This window comes from Pelecanus crispus, chromosome 18, assembly GCF_030463565.1.
Source record: "Pelecanus crispus isolate bPelCri1 chromosome 18, bPelCri1.pri, whole genome shotgun sequence".
NCBI lineage: Eukaryota > Metazoa > Chordata > Aves > Pelecaniformes > Pelecanidae > Pelecanus > Pelecanus crispus.
The window spans coordinates 128,043-143,864 of NC_134660.1; the positions used below are offsets into that span (position 1 = coordinate 128,043).

The following is a 15,822-nucleotide window of genomic DNA, read 5'->3' on the forward strand; positions in this document are numbered from 1 at the left end:
CATTTCATAGCATCGTCTCCAGCTCTTTGTTTAGGTTGGGGTGACACTGATTCAGGTCCGTTAAGTTCACTATGTTTTCCCCACAGGCTTTCTGGCTCATCTGGGTTGGACAGGGCAAAAAGTTATCCGAGGCAAAGGAGCTGGGGATGTAGCCCGGCAGGCTGGCACAGGCAGGGAGCAGCAGCCCCCGCTGCTGTGTGCTCCCTGCCCCTCGCCCCATGAGGCTCATGCTGAAGCTTGTGGTGGCATGGGAGGCCAGCCCACCATAGCAGCAGCTCCCCGCTGCGCTGGTGGCACGCGCCTTCTGCTTGAAGTCCAGCGCCAGGCTTCTCCGAAAATGAGCTTTCTTAATCTCTGCCTGCACCTGAGGAAGAGATTGGAGATGGCTGCTGGTGCCCAGAAACAGCAAAACAGGCATCCCTTCCCTTTCCTGTGGTTTTCACTCCTAGTGACTTTTTTTTTTTTTTTTCCCTTTCCAAATCCTACTGAGAGGGATGGATCAGAGGATTTTTTTCTGGTTAACCCAGCCTGGGGGCTGCGGGTTAACTTCCCCGATCCTAAAGGGGCTAGAACAGGGAGCTCAGCTGCTTGCACTTCTAACTTACCTCCCCATTGCAAAAGCAGTAGATAAAAGCCACAAAGAAACCCTGCCAAAAGAGACAGAGGTGGAGTTTGAGTCCTGAGCGGGGATGCTGTACGTGTGCCCCCCCGGTCCCTGGACGCCCCATATTGACATACCTGAGAGGAGTTAAAGAGCATCTCGTAATGCATCTGGATCTGCCACAGGAGCCCAGAGACTTCGGTGTAGGGCATGGCCATGAACACCACGTAATGGACTCCAAAAAGCGGCATCAGCACCAGTGTGGACTTCAGCAGCTTCCTGAGAGGAGAAATGCTCTAAGCTGTTAGCCAGGACCTGCCAGCCAGCCTGCACCCCCCCTTGCAGATATTGGTAAGCGTCCTAGCGAAGAGGACAGTCGCTTTAACTGCTGCTGCTGCCGCAGCTGGTTTGTGCATAGCTATTGCACAGTGTCCAGCTTAGAGAAGGGAGCAGGCAGAGCTTGAACTCCTGAGCCTGCTGTTTCAATTAAACTGAGCTGCCAGAAGTGCTGGCTGCCATCGTCCTGCCACCCCTCTTCACTCCTGCAGCCTTTCCTGCGCCTCTGCTCTTTGTTCACAACCCTCTGGGGAGCTGTTTCAGCTAAACAGACGGAAAATGAGTCAGACCAGGGCCGGGGCATGGTTTTGCTGCTGCCGGCACTTGCCTGTACTGCTGCCGGGGGTCCAGCTTCCCTGTGTTCGTCTCCCAGAGCTTGGAGGCCAGCACACGGACAATGTTGAGGAAGAGGAAGAAGTTCACCTGCCGACAAACACCCACTGTGGTTTTGTTGCACGCAGTGACCTCAGGTCTGCCCAAGCAGCCCCCCGGGGCAAGGACAGGCAGTTCTGGGTGAGCTGCAGGCAGGGACGTAGGGGTGATGCTGTGGTCAGAGTGTGGAGGGACCAGTGCCCCTGGATCCCTCTGTATAACATGGGTCCTGCCTGGGTGCCGGGGTGGCTGGGGGGACAACCCCAGTGACCACAAGTGAGTGGCTCTGGGTCTCTGTCAATCCCCTTTCCCCAAAAGGGATTGGGAGATTCAGCCACGGGATTCTTACCACAATGGCAGCCAAGATGGGAACCTGATAAATCCACTTCATGTTCCCCGCGCTGAGGTCCCAGCACCTGAAGAAACCAGTAAAGAAACACCTTGAAGAAACCTGAAATCACTGGTAAGAAAAATTGCTGGCTGATGGCTCCCTGTACCCCTTCAACCAACATCCCTGTCCTCCCACCCTTCACTCCCTTTGTGGAGTTTGTGTAAATCTTTTCAGATTTACAGATTCAGCAGCCATGCTACAAGCATTCATAACCATTATGGTGTTGCAAATCAGTTTTAAATTAGCATTAATATTCCTGAGGGCTCCTTGACCAATTCATCTAAAACTCCTGCTGTACATCTGGTGACCTTTCTCCTTTTAAAATGCTTAGTGTTAGAACATGCCCTTTAGCATTCATCTTTGCACTGTTTATTGATCAATTTATGGTGTAAAGCTGCATCCATCTTCCTCCCAAATGCAGAACAAAACCACTATCAGTCTGGATTACCGACAGTTTTATGAACAAGCCTTGTACGTGTGTTTGCTCCTCTTGTTCTTTTTGGAAAATTTTCATTTTCATAAGTTTTGGTGCCCACAGATATTTTGCTAGCATTTGCAACCAGTCTTTCCCTCCCCAAAGGACTGTCGAAGAAGGTGGACCTACGTACTCTGTATCCGCCAGGGAGGCCCTGACGCTGGTCCAGACAGACACAAACACAGCAGGGAGACCTGGAGAGGCAGGAACCAGAGTGAGGAGCATGGATGAAGCATCATGTTTGCAGACCAAACCAGTTCCTGGCAGCTGGTCTGCATCCCACTGCCCTTTTCTAGGCACTCAGTGCCACTCATCCATAGCTGATGCCACAGCATTGGGTTGGGGTCCATGCTTACCCCAGCCAATGATGATGAGGACCCACAGGTAGTTCTTGTTGGAGAGGAAGGCCATGAAGATCAGGCTGTGCAGGTAGAGACCTTCCACCAGGATCCAGTAGTGGTTGGTGGCCAGAAAATAGAGGAAGAGAGTCACCACCACCTTGCAGCCAACCTGTGGATATATAGTCAGAGAGGTGCCCATATCAGGCTGTTCCCTGAAAGCAAAACCTGGTGACTTTTGCTCTCTGGCCAGCGAAACCCAGGCTGTGCCCCATGCATGGTTCATGTTCCTCCCCTTGCACGGACCTACATCTCCCCTGGGATAGCCCAGCATCAGGTGTAGAGCACGTACTCTAGGTATTTCCCATATGAGACCTATTTCCCATATGAGGGCACTCTGAGCTCAGAGTGTGAGACGTGTGTCCTCTGTGGCTCTGATTTCTACTGTGGGACCAGGATGGGGAGAAGCTGGGTGGAGCTGCAGGTGGCCCTTCATACCTCCCCAACTGCACCACCTCTGAGCAGCACAGCCCTAATCTGGGAGGGTCCCAAGCGCATGCCCTTGAACCAGGGCTCCTAAATCCCATTTTCCCCTGATCCTGCCTCCGGTCTCGGCACACCACTTGCCAGGTGGCTCCGCTGTCCTGGTGAGGGACCCATTTCTGCCTTGAAGTCATCCTCTCGCATCTTCTCCATCTCGCTGGCCAGTGTGTCTGAGTAGAGCACCATGTCCTTCACGAAGATGCTCACCGCCCGGCAGATGAAGGAAGTGAAGAGGTGGATGTGGATGTAGTTGCGTGTGCAGTGCAGGCGCCTACGGAGAAGGGGTGCGACACGAGCCCAGCCCCGGCTGCCCAACAAGCTCATCACATGTGGGCTCAGGCAACGGGGGAGTCCCAGAGAAGGTGCGCTCCAAGGTGTCAGCCCTCCCATGGGCACAGAAACCAGACCTGGGGGCAAGTGGGATGTCAACCCCTTCAAGAACAGAGCGGAGTGGATGGGGAGCTGGTCATACTGGGGGTGTTTTGGGGCTTTGGGAAATGGTCTGATGTTTGTGCTGGGGTTTGGGGCCGGTTTCCATTCCCTAAAGGGCTGCTCCCTCGCGGGGGGGGGGGGGGGGGGGGGGGTCGTGTGAGCAGACGGTGGGGAAAAGACGGTTCTTCCTGACAGGGGGATGGTTGTTCAGCTCCTCCTTACTTGAAGTACGACAGGATGCAGATGGCAATGATGAGGGAGCCCAGGGAGATGGAGTAGCCGACGGTGTACATCATGTGCAGGCGGTCAAACACCTCCTGGAAGACAAGGGCTGTGTTCCACGACCCCTCTGCAGCCCATGCCCCCCTCTGCCCCCGGCCTCTGGGCTGAGAGCACGGGAGGAGCAGGGCTTGTTTGGGGAGCGGAGGGGGAAGAGCCCCCTGCTCACGGCAATTCCCCTGGCCTTTGCTGCATGCTTCCCTGGTCCCCATCCTGACCCCTTTTCCCAGCACGTCTGATGAGCAAGGTCACCTTTTCGCGGCTCCGGCTCTCGGAGGAGAAGAGCAGAGCACATTCAGTGTAATTGGCCCAGGTCTTGTTGATGCTGAGAGCCATGGCCCAGGTCCCGTAGGCACTGCAGTACCTGTAGGCATGACCTGGGAACGGCGATGGGTGCTGTGACAGCGGCAGGACCCACGGGAAGCCCAGACATGTCCCTGTTTGGTGGAGGATTATCACCAAGGTGAGGTCGCTCTGTGCCCGGATGCAAGCGCTTACCTTTATGGTTGAAGTCGTAGATGTAGTCGGGGCAGGGCACTGACACCTCCTGGCTGGGGGAGCCCTTTGGCCAGCAGATAATCCCATCCCACTCTGGAAGGCAGCTGGTGTCTGGCCAAAGAGCAAAGACACATCTCACTTTGGCTTCAAACAGGGCCACGTCATAACTTCTGGCATCCCCAAACGTGCACTGGACCAGGGTGAGGAAAACGTGTTGCCGTGCTATCACCCTTGGCCTGCAGAGCAGGGGAGGCTGAGGCGGGGCTGGGGAGGGGGACATGTCCCATCGTGTCCCACCTCCTCTGGGGGGCGGGGTGGGAATCAAGGCCCCTCCACATGCTCTCATTTGCAGTGTGTACAGGGCAGCCCAGGCTAGCTAATCAGGGTGATGATTTAATTAGCACCTAATTGGGCCCAGAGCAGCCATGGTGCCAGGAGCTGCACAAACCCACACCAGGACCCTGTGGCCCCCAGGAGCTGCACATTTCCCTGGTCCCATCCCACTCCCATCAGGGGGGAAAGCCTTTCCCACAACGCCGCCAGCTCCACCGGGGCTGGCTCACCCATGCTCAGGGAAGGAATGCTACCTTTGATCTTCTCCTGTTGGGCTTTTATGTCTCTCTGACATTTCTCCTTAGCTTGCACGAGGAGATAGATCTGCTCTTCTTTTGTGAGAACATCATCGGGGTCAACCTGCCAAGACAAAGCCAAAGTGATGACCCCCCCCCCTCCTCTGCATGGCTTGGCTTGGGCTAGAAGCGTCAGATGGCAGCTCGGCTCAGGTCTCCTCTTTGTGCTCACAATTTAGGGATTAATCCTCCCTGGGAAAGCTCGACCCACCCTGGTGATCTCCATGTCCCCAGAGAGCCACCACCGCCTGCTTGGTGATACGAGCCACCCGTGGCCAGGATCCAGGAGCTGGGAGCGAAGCTGCTCTGTCCCAGCAGCACCCCGAAGGTGGTTGATGAGACACCCACAAACGCTTCCAGACTCGGGGCAGGACCAACGTCACTTCTGCTGCTACAAAATGCCCCGTTGCTCCCTACCACGAACCCGCTAATTAACACCAAGTCCAAAATCACAATGGGCTCAAGGGCTGTTACGGGACCATCATCTCCTGACATGGAAACAATGCTTTGCTGAACCCTGCAGCATGGTGGTCTTGCCTGCAGACTCGTAGCATCAAGCAGGATCATCCTTGGAGCAAGAAATGAGAGTCAAAGCCAGTGCAAGAGATAGGCAGGGAAGACAGTAGGACACGTGGAAAATGGATGTGCTGGTAGGCAAAGCTAACGGAGCAGCCGCAGCATGGCTGGGCTCTCCCAACCCTCCCCAGGCAAGTCAGGTTTATGCAGCTTTGGGTATAGTCAGATGACACGGGGAAGAGAAAAGCACTGCCTACCTTCCTGCTCTCATTTCTCCCTCTTGCAAGGCTGAGGCTGACCACAAGCCCCCCCCTTCCACCCTGTCCGTGGTCCACTGAGAAATGTTCATGTGTCTGTGCTAGAACTCAGTGGCATGTCAGGCTTCTGCCCTGGCACTTCCTCGCCCACCCCACCAGTGGTGCTGGATGTCCCCGTTGCCCATGCTGAGCCCTTCAGAGCCGGGTCTGGCAGCCCCTGGTTGAAGTGGCTGGCCAGGGCTCTGCAAACAAGCGGATGCCCAGTGCTGGGAGCAGTGTGATGCAGACGGCTGCAGCCTGTGGCATCTGCAGCCTCCCAGTCGCACCACACGTGCAAACGTCTTTTGGAACGTTGTGGGTTGAGCTGCCCAAAGGAGTTTGGAACTGGGATGAGGAACCAGCTTTGGAAGTGAAAAGGAGCCGGGATGCAGGGGGATTGCGTTGGCTCTCAGACTGCCCACAGGTGAGCACAGCCAAATCCTGCTCCAGAGAGGAGACCCTGAAACTCCCATTCACACTCTTCCCGAAAGCAGCTGTCTGGGTGGGTGGATGGATGGGGGGCTGATGAAGGATGTAGGGCAGGAGTGGAGGTCCTGGGGGTGCATCAGCAGGGTGGGGGCCCAGCTTTGGGAGACACATTGGGTGCACCCAGCTCTGCCCTCACCACCTCCCTCCAGCCTTGCCTGCACTGACCGTAAATTGCCCCGCTCTTTCTGTTCCCCCGATGCCTCTGAGGCAGCGAACCCTGCCCTGGATGCGTCCAAGAAATGGAAAAACCATCACATTGCGGTGTCTCCATGCTTGCTGGAAAGCTTTTAGTGGGAGTGGAGAGGCTCTCCTCTCCCGCCTGGCTTCTGTCTGACAGCTCTGCAGAGTGGGACGTACAGCTGGGGGGCACACAGCCCCCAGCCAGAGCGGGTTGCACAGTTAGCAATATTTAAAGCCAGGAGAGGGACCGGAGGAGCCCATGGGGCCACGCAGACTTACCAGAGCCCACACAGAGCTCAGGAGGCAGCAGCAGAGGAGAGCCACCATGATGCCTCCCACGGGGATGGATGCCTCCATGGTCCCACCACACCGCTCGAATGGGGACCTCGAGGACGGTGAGCTGGAGAAAGCAAAGCCTTCACCTGGGGGCAGCTGAATTGCTGCTGGCCCGGGGCCGCAGGTGATGGAGAGGGCTGGCACGTTCGGCAGGACAAAGCATCTTCTGGGAGCACCTTCCCAGCTGCAGTCCCCGTTGAGGCGAGGTGGCGGCAGGGGCACAGCTCGTCCCTGGGTTCTCAGGGCTGAGGGAGCACCCAGAGGTAAGTCCCCTGTCCTGGTGGGCACTGGCCCAGCAGTGCTATAGGGAGCCGCTCACAGGCTTACCAGGCAGGGGGTTTCCTCCCCCCACCATGCTTGCTGCTATTCAGTCTCCGTGTCTTGCCTGCTTTAAGCAGCTCCTGGAGCATGTGCAAACAATTCCCGTTTGGATGGGGATGGCAGAGGTTTATTGGCTTAGCCCTAGGTGCTAAAATCCTCTGCATTCAAGGCAGATTCCTCTTTTCAGAAACTTCTCTCACTGCCTGGTGGCTCATTTTTCAGCTGTCACAGCATCCCCCCACTGCCCCCGCACTGCTCGGTCCCCTCCAGCCCCAGACTGGTCTCAAGGAGCTGGAGGATCTTGGGGAAAATCCCAGCTAAGTGGCTGGAGGTAGGGAGGCAGAGGGTGCAAGCACGTGAGCATCACCTCAGCACTGATGCTCCCGAGATAGGATGTCTTTCAGGCAGACGCCAGTTTAACCCTTTTCCTTCTCTCAGGGTTGGGGTGTGATTTGGGGAGACGTGCTGGGATCAGTCCTGCTACTAAGACAAGCACCTCAGTGCCTTTGTGCATTTGCTTTGCAAAAGGACCTCACTGCACAAGTGCATTTAGCATTCTGTGGAGGGGGGCTGATGGCTAAATCAGCACAGCTCCTGCCTGCAGGAGTGGGCCGGACAGATGGACGGTCCTGGCAGCAGGCAGTTTCCACTCTGATGGGTGCCTCATGCAGCCCATGAATGAGGTAAACCAAACAGGCAGGGCTGGTGGGTCAGAGCTGGTCCCACCACAGCTGACGCCATCCCCACCAGAGCAGTCCCTTGTCACCTGCATCCCCACAGGGAGGCCCCAGGGCTGTCCCCTGTGCTTTGGGATCATGCGGATGCCCAGCTTGAACCTGCCAGCTCGAACACCTTGTGTCCCTGCAGCAGCCCGGATGACCCCCTGCAGAAACGGGAGCGTGGGGGGTGGGGGTGTCCTTGTTCCCCAAGCAGGTTGTCATTAGTGGGATGAAGCTGAAATTCACCAGCCCAGTGCCAAGCCCTGGGAACAGCAGTCTCCCAACCCAGGGCCTCACCCCTAGCCCATGTAATCCATGGCCAGGTGCAGTTATTGCTGTTTCCATAAGGGCAAAATCCTGCACAGGGCAGAGCCCCTGGAGCCTCCCTCGGGGTTTTCCTGGCCAGGCAGCTTGTTCTGGTCCCAACCACGAGCCCTCATGGCTGCTTGGAGCAGGGTCAGACTTCTGCTCAGCTCCTGCGGTGAGGGAAGGCATATCAGCCGGCTGAGAGGGCAAAGCAAATCCAAATGACAGCACTCAGGAGGTGCTGCTGCTCCCTCTGATTAAATCAGACAGGAAAATAAGCCTCTCGGTTGCTTTCCCTGCCACAGCAATCAGCTGTAAATCAAGGAGGGATTGGAGGGATTAGGGGCATCTTGGGCAGCTGCCCATCTCCCCAGCCCAATTTAGCCACCACCCCAGCCCATTGTGTGGGTGCTGACACCAGAAGGGACAAGCAGTTAAATTGCAGGATTAATGTTTTCTTGAAGGCTCCTCTGGGTACTGATTTCTGACCCAGAAGCTGCTGGGGAGTGAGGACAGAGTTAAGGTGAGGTTATTTTGGAGTCGGATGGATGCATGTATGGATGGATGCTGGCTGAGGGGGTGGCACCAACACTCAGGGGCAATTTGATTCCCACTGCAGGCGAAATCTGACCCAGTCTTCAAGTTTGCAGTTAGCAAAATGCGTTGGGTTTGGGTGTTTGTTTTGTTTTTTTGTTTTTTTTTTTTGCTGAATTACTTGCTATATTATAGAGAGATCTGGAAAGCAATCATTGCGAACGACACACACCCAAGCCCCATCATGCAGCCCCCTCAGCTCCCCGAATCCATGCTAGCAATAATCGTGAGATAATGGCAGACAGCAAATTTCCCAGCAGTTTGCGGCTGCTGCCTCCTCCTGAAAGACCCCCATAACCTGGCTGGTGATGGCTCAGCCTCCAGCTTTTAGCAGCATTTCAGCAGGGAAGAGGCTGAGGGGGCTCTGGGCACAGGGCTGAACTGGTGATGCCCCCTGTTCCCATCACTCCTAGCCCTGCAGCAGCTCCAAAACAGCAGGATTAGACCTACCCGGTCATGCCAAGCTGCTGTGATACAGCATGACCTGAACCAGCCTGACTCAACAACCTGAAAATAAAAATATAACTGCATTTTCTATATCTATGTATAAACAAAACTTAAATACATACATATATAATGTGCATATATATATATATGTACAAATATAATGGATCAGACTCCGGCCAGGACCTCGTAGCTCTCGCACCAGGACTAACAGCATTTCACAGGATCCTGTTCCACCAGTGGCTTACAACTATCCCTGCTGCCCAATTTAAGCAGGCACTGGCCAGAGAAATGAGGCTGGGCAGCATCTCCACAGCAGAGAAGATGCTCTCATCTGTTGCAATTAATTTTTGCCCATTTATTTCTGTTACCAAAATACCAGTGCAAACTGGGCATGATTTTTCCTTCTCCTGTGCTCTGTCGCAGTCTGGCTATATTTAAGTTGATGGTTTAGGATGTCTCAGTGTAATCCTTGACCCCATTTTCTGGGATGCTGAACCTCGATGACTTCTGCCTCTTCTGCAGGTCTTCAAACAATTGGGAGAGGGTAAGAGCAGGAGCACCTCCCACTGGAGCTGATGAATTAAATGCCTGGCTTTAAGCCATCCTTTGCATTACCCTCATTAGCCATCCTGACAGAAGTGAGCACAGATTCTTGCCTGCAGTGTGGCCTTTTCCAGGGCACAAGCTCAGCCTTGGGGAGAGATTGGGGCAAACCAGACCCTGAGCACGAGGCCAGGGGGATCGTTCAGAGAGGACTGAGCTCCTTTGAAGCAGCACTTCATAAAATTAAAAAGGGCTCTGCAGCATCCACCCTTGCAGGCCTCCCTAGAAACAGACGCGCTTTTCCCGTGGGTATCGCGTCAGGTTTATCAGCCGTTGTGTTACTATTTTCTTGCCAGGCGCTCAGGGCCATTTGCGTTTAGGTTTTCAGTGATCATTTAGCAAGTGGCCCCCATGCAGCCCACCCGGTGCAGGTGCTGGAGGGGGAGATGTCCCTCCTTTTGCTGGGGGAGGGGGGGGACACAGGGACACGGGACACAGCTGGTGGCTTTGCCGCTTCGGGAGCTGATGACAATGGGCAATTGTCAAGTTGGGGTCGCTCTTGTTTGAGTTTTCTTCCTTTTATAGTAAGTAGAAGTTGCTCCAGCCGCTGGCCTGCCCCTCCGGGGTGAGGACAGGGCTCCATATATAAGGGAAGGAGCAGACTTTGCCTTTCATCCCTCCATTCAGTTGATTTGCTGGGCAGCAGGACTCATCCCTGCACCTTTGCAAAGACCGAGCGTGATGCCGCTCAAGAAACCCGACACGAAGAAGGAAGCAGCCAAACCAGCTTCAGCCCCAGAGCCACCCAGAGAGCCTGCCTTTGATCCCAAGAGTGTGAAGGTGAGTGATGAATGAAGACATCGCTGTCTTTCTTCGTGCTTATCATCTGCCAGGCACAGGCAATGCAACGTGCCACGCAAACAGCATTCACCAGGCTGAGAGCCAGGGTTGGGAGGGGAAAATTATCAGATTGCATTGAAACAGTGGGCTGGGAATGATGCTCTCCTCGCTGGGAAGATGTTTCAGTCTTCCCCCATCCAGCCCTGCACAGCACTCACCCAAGGAAACTGCTTTGCACTCGCACAGGGACACTGCTGCCTAGAGCTCCGGCTGCGGAGTCAAACACCCCACAGGTCCTGGCTGAGACCCTGTGTTGGGGCCTTGGCAGCATTAAAAAGCTTTTATGCCACCCACTGTCTCCATCCTGAAGAATTTGGCCGCCTGCATTGTTTCCTCCACATGAGAGCATCTTTTATCCAAGTGTCTGCAATGGGAGTTCACTTTTTCTGTGATTCCCCAGGATATAGTTACATTTTTAAGCCAGAGCTGTGGCAGGAGCGTTGCTAATAGCAGGCTCAGCACGGAGGCTGTTTAATCACTTGAACTAGGGGTGAAGCCTTGAAACAACATCCTTTCCACCCAAAACAGCCCTGACTGTGGTCCGAGCATCCCCGCTGCCTGCCCACCCCTTGCCTGCTGTGTTGCTGCCGGCTGTGCTTTCCGTAGGGATCTTGGCTCCACAGCAAGGGCAGGAGCACTCCCAGGCATGGCATGGCTGGACACAGCATGGATACAGCCCCCCCGCCCCGAGCAGTCTGTGGAGCCTGGGGAGGGAGATGTTCAAACACAGGGGAGAGCCCCTTTGTTACCCCCAGGCAGTAACACAGCCCTCATGCCCAGCTCTGTTCTCTTCTCTCAACAGATTGAATTCACTGCAGAGCAGATTGAAGGTAAGTGCAGATTCACCTTCTCCCAGAGATGGCACTAGAAATGGGGAGTCTTTTTACAGGTAGTTTTTCACAGCAGATATGACAGCTGAGGCTCCACACATCAAATCCCCTCCTGCGGAAAAGCCCGGCAGGATCCGGGTACCCCCATTCCCCCGACACGCTGCTGATCCTCCAGGATGGGCTTGTGACGTTTCCTAGCAGGCAGAAGGGACATATGAAATCAGAAAGTCAGTGCTGCTAGTGCAAGGTGGTACAGGAATCCCAGCAGGATTCATCCAGCCAGCTCTGCATGGGTGGCAAAAGCTGCTCAAGAAGCTGAGCGACTCATTGAAGGAGTCTGGCAAGCTTTGGTGGCTCATTGCTCAAGCTAGCGCAGGGCTGCCTGTCCTGGGCAGCAGCGACAGGTCCAGAGGGCACCCGCCACGCATGTGTCCATCCCTTCCCTGCCCACCAGGCAGGACTTGCTCCCAGCAGGGTGGGAAATGGGGCCAGGATGGCAGAGGACATCTGAGCTCTTCTTCCCTGCAGAGTTCAAAGAAGCCTTCAGCCTGTTTGACCGGACACCCACGGGAGCCATGCGGATCACCTACACGCAGTGCGGGGACGTCCTACGGGCGCTCGGTCACAACCCCACCAACGCAGAGGTCCTGAAGGTGCTGGGCAAGCCCAAACCAGAAGGTGACAGCAGGTGCCCTGGGGCAGCAGGGACAGGGTGGGACAAGCAATCCCTCTGCTCCTTGGCAGCAAATGAAGGATTACGTCCCCTGTAGGAATAGCCCTGCAAGATGAAAGAATTAAGAAAGAAATGACGCAGAGAGGCTTCATTCCTGCAAAATTCCCTCACTCATCCTCCCCGTACCATGGCTGATATAAGGGCTAGGCTGTCCTCAGCTGGGGATGGTAGCAACTGATGATTAGCAGACCATATCCTGAGCTGGTGCAAATTGGTGTAACGTGACCGGTCCCAGTGCAGCCACATTGCCTTGGTGGCAGAGAACCTACCTGCTGGTTTTAATTTTTGGCTGATATCGGCAGTCTATGTGCAGTCCCCAGATGTTAATACTTTATTCCTCGTATGGATCTTCCCATCTCAACCATAGTATACTAATAGTCCCATAACTTTGTGGGGTTTCTCTCCTGTACTCAGATGGAAATGAGACCAGGAAGGTCAAGCAGGAGGTCCTCAGAGGCTGACTTCAGCCCGATGAAGTTAATCTCTGACCCCATCTCCTCCTCCCCTTCCAGAAATGAACACAAAGATGCTGGACTTTGAGACCTTCCTCCCCATCCTGCAGCACTTCACCCACAACAAGGAGCAGGGCACCTTTGAGGATTTTGTGGAGGGGCTGCGTGTCTTCGACAAGGAGGGCAATGGCATGGTGATGGGGGCTGAGCTACGCCATGTGCTGGTCACGCTGGGTACGGGCTGGCCCTGGGAAGGGGAGCAGGACACCCCTAAGCTCTTTCTGGGCAAATGGCTTGGGTTAGTTTGCTGGTCTCACAGCTTGGACAGACCCTTTTTATTCTGCTGCTCATAGGCTTTTGTAGGAGTTAATGGCTTCCTGAATATGTGGCCTTTTCCATCTTATGCCACAGCTTCATGCATGATCCAGGTGAGATGGAGAGTCCATAAAATCCTCAATTATCAGACAAGCATTGCAGCTTGGTCTTCTCTCCACAATCTCCCACCAGCATTCCTCAGTCTGTAGTGGCACACAGCTCCTTTTTAATTCCCTTCTCCTTCCTCTTGGTGGCTTTGGCTCTCTGGAAGAAGGACAGGAGGGTCCTGGTAGGCTGAGAACCCTTCCCCTCACCTCTCCATCCTCCTCCTCTAGGGGAGAAGATGACAGAAAGCGAGGTGGAGCAGCTCATGGCAGGGCAAGAAGATGCCAATGGCTGTATCAGCTATGAAGGTAGGAGCAAGAGATGCCCATTGGGGCCATCCCAGACATGGTCATCTTGTCCTAGGGTGCAAAATGTGTTCTCTGTGAGGACACTGGTGATCGTTGAGAGGCAGGTGTGGCCCACCCTCCAAAGCCTCTCCGAGGACAGCTGTGAGACATGTCAGCTGGAGTGGGAACAAGGCATTTGTGCCAGTGATTTCCAGTAAAAGCAGCTGAAGACAGCATGTTTCCAAGGGTTTCAGGACTGTTTGATCCCCAGTTTTGGCACTGTTTTGTTGTAAACTATCAGAAATAAACAAAGCCAGCACCTTTCACAGCCCAGGCTAGTTGGGAACATTTGGAGATTCAGATCACTCACGACTCCAAGAGGGTGAAAATCTGGCAGAGGGGGTGGTTAAATCTGGGAACCCCTAAAATTGGAGAGCATCGAGGAAAAGAAGGTACCCATTTCCCCTGGCCTCAGAAAACTGGGGATAGTGGTACCGTCTCGTCTCCAAGAAGGGCTTGGTATCACTCTAACCATGTTTGGGATGGCGTGCGAGAGGTGGGAACAGAAGGAGAAATCTCGGCCCTGGCAGAGCGCATCCCCTTCGTCCCTGGGGTGCCCCATGCTCTGGGTACCCCCTGCTGCCTCTCCCATGACAGCTCACAGCATGCTTTGACTTCTCATGCTTTCCTTTCTCATTTCCTCCCCAGCTTTTGTCAAGCACATCATGTCTGGCTGAAAGATGAAACTTCAGGTGAGTTTATCAGGGTCTCCTGCTGCTTATGCTGAAATTGGAAATCCTGCATATAACAGCCAGGGGTGGAGGAACCAAAACCCAAACCCCACAAGCAACCCTGTAGTGGACTAATGCCACAGGAATAATCCCAGCTCTGAAAGCACAAAAAGCTGTGTTCGTGATAACAAACCTCATTTGTAACTCATGCCATTTAAAATTTATCGGGACAGCATCAGCCCTGTGACTGTCAGTCGTGGTCTGGTTAATTGTGTCAATTCTCTGCTCAGAAAGAAAGAGGTTGGTGTGGTTTATGGTGGTACATTTTCTAGCCCATCAAGAGCTCAGGTGGTCATTAAACAGCAGCCCGTGGAAATAAATATTTTAAAACTTGCAGCTGTGAATTACTTGATGCTAAGAAAATACTAAGTACTTAGAGAGGAAATTTCTATACTGCTGTGCTAATACTTAAGAAATATTAACATTCTCATTAACATTAGAAAGAATATGGAAAATGTACCATCGATGCTTGTTAAGCTTTTTGTGTTCCTTTAAGTCCGTTTGAGGAAAACAGAGAAACAAGTTTCTTTTAGGGTGAACTATCCCTCAGAAATCCAGTCAATTTAAAAGAAAATCCAAAGTACTAAGAGCTGGCCTGAGTCTCCCCCCCCTGCCAGTTTCTTATGGTTTCATTATCTTGCTTACTTTTCTTAAACATTTTACCACTCCTCAGCTGTGTGAAAGGTGACAGGCAAAAAAAAAAAAAAGAAAAAAAAGAAACAGAATGGAAACAGAATGACCTTCAGATACTGCTAAATACACAAATTAAGCCTTTAAAAATCTCTTCTTTTTTTGCCCTCTACAAATCTCTTTAAACATCAGAACGTTAAAATGGAGGCAGACAGAAGTCTGAACTTTGAATGTTCAGCATCCTTTTTCTCTTGTTTCTAACCCATTTCTCTCCAGTTCCTGTTCATCAGCTCAGCAATATAGGTGGTTAGGTGGCAAATGCTGCCAGGGAGATTTAATTCTACACAAAACTATTTTCATGAAACAGTGTTTTTTTTAATGGTGTGGAATTGTGGCTATTGACATTTTGGGTTCATCTGAGAAGGAGCATTCTCATCTCAAAGATTCATTACATTAAGCCTTCTCATGCTTATCTCCCAGGCTCTCAGAAATGTTTGAACCCGCCTGAGCACCACAAACAGCGAGATTCCTCCATCCATGTCCCTTCCTCCCTGAATATTGCACATCTGCCGAGATTTTTCACATGAGCCACCATGAAGAGTTGGCCTCCATGCATGTGTGCCTAAGCCTCATACAATAGGACATCTGCCACTTGCTTTTAAACCTTAAGTTATTCTTTTCAGATTTTTCCTGTGACATTTGACTCATTAAATTTTGTTTCTTCCTCCCTTAAATGGTACCTCTGCTTTGGCTTTGGACTACTCATTGAAGTGGTAGATGGAGGAGACCCCTCGGTCTCCACCAGCAATTGGAGATGGCAGGATGATCCCACAGAGAGGGAAAAAAGCAGGTTTTATGACCACTAGATGTGAGGGAGGAGTTCAGACTTGGGGGTGAGGGTCTTTGTTCATCACGCCACCCTCAGTGTGGGGCCAGGAGCTGGGCTGCAGTCTGGCCATGTCTTGCTGATGGAGGTAGGTAGGCCTGGAGCAAAGTGAGCATGAGGGACAGGTTGCATCAGACACAACCCTGTTCTTAGGAGGTTCTTCACTTCCTCTCTGCCCTAAAATCAGCCCTTTTATGGACCTGCAGCTCATCCACCCTACAACATGCTACGCCATGAGCATGACCTCCAAGG

At 53.3% G+C, this 15,822-nt stretch overlaps 2 protein-coding genes across 2 annotated transcripts; one reads left to right on the forward strand and one right to left on the reverse strand.

The window, feature by feature from the left end:
* Positions 1-4: 4 nt before the first annotated feature.
* Positions 5-6,738, reverse strand: LOC104033364 (parathyroid hormone/parathyroid hormone-related peptide receptor). Its single transcript, XM_075722648.1, has 13 exons — positions 6,655-6,738; positions 4,853-4,958; positions 4,266-4,376; positions 4,020-4,144; positions 3,711-3,805; positions 3,141-3,327; positions 2,532-2,685; positions 2,309-2,369; positions 1,659-1,725; positions 1,262-1,360; positions 739-876; positions 606-647; positions 5-364 (listed from the first exon to the last, which is right to left on the reverse strand). Exons 1-13 carry the CDS (start codon positions 6,730-6,732, stop codon positions 5-7), a joined length of 1,623 nt encoding a protein of 540 aa, XP_075578763.1. The 5' UTR covers positions 6,733-6,738.
* A 204-nt stretch (positions 6,739-6,942) lies between these two features.
* LOC104033362 (myosin light chain, embryonic) lies at positions 6,943-15,367 on the forward strand. Its single transcript, XM_009485981.2, has 8 exons — positions 6,943-6,974; positions 10,227-10,481; positions 11,344-11,371; positions 11,900-12,049; positions 12,617-12,790; positions 13,207-13,284; positions 13,972-14,015; positions 15,165-15,367. Exons 2-7 carry the CDS (start codon positions 10,383-10,385, stop codon positions 13,998-14,000), a joined length of 558 nt encoding a protein of 185 aa, XP_009484256.1. The 5' UTR covers positions 6,943-6,974; positions 10,227-10,382; the 3' UTR covers positions 14,001-14,015; positions 15,165-15,367.
* Positions 15,368-15,822: the final 455 nt, after the last annotated feature.

What these genes read in the sequence shown, in the direction of transcription:
- LOC104033364 (XM_075722648.1), bottom strand. Translation starts at nt 6,732, where the DNA reads ATGGAGGCATCCATCCCCGTGGGAGGCATCATGGTGGCTCTCCTCTGC. An exon ending in TGAGCTCTGTGTGGGCTCTG is followed by an intron (nt 4,959 to 6,654) that starts GTAAGTCTGCGT and finishes TTGTCTTGGCAG; the next exon opens with GTTGACCCCGATGATGTTCT. An exon ending in CCTCATCATCATTGGCTGGG is followed by an intron (nt 2,370 to 2,531) that starts GTAAGCATGGAC and finishes CTGCCTCTCCAG; the next exon opens with GTCTCCCTGCTGTGTTTGTG.
- LOC104033362 (XM_009485981.2), top strand. Translation starts at nt 10,383, where the DNA reads ATGCCGCTCAAGAAACCCGACACGAAGAAGGAAGCAGCCAAACCAGCT. An exon ending in TTGATCCCAAGAGTGTGAAG is followed by an intron (nt 10,482 to 11,343) that starts GTGAGTGATGAA and finishes TTCTCTCAACAG; the next exon opens with ATTGAATTCACTGCAGAGCA. An exon ending in CCATGTGCTGGTCACGCTGG is followed by an intron (nt 12,791 to 13,206) that starts GTACGGGCTGGC and finishes CTCCTCCTCTAG; the next exon opens with GGGAGAAGATGACAGAAAGC.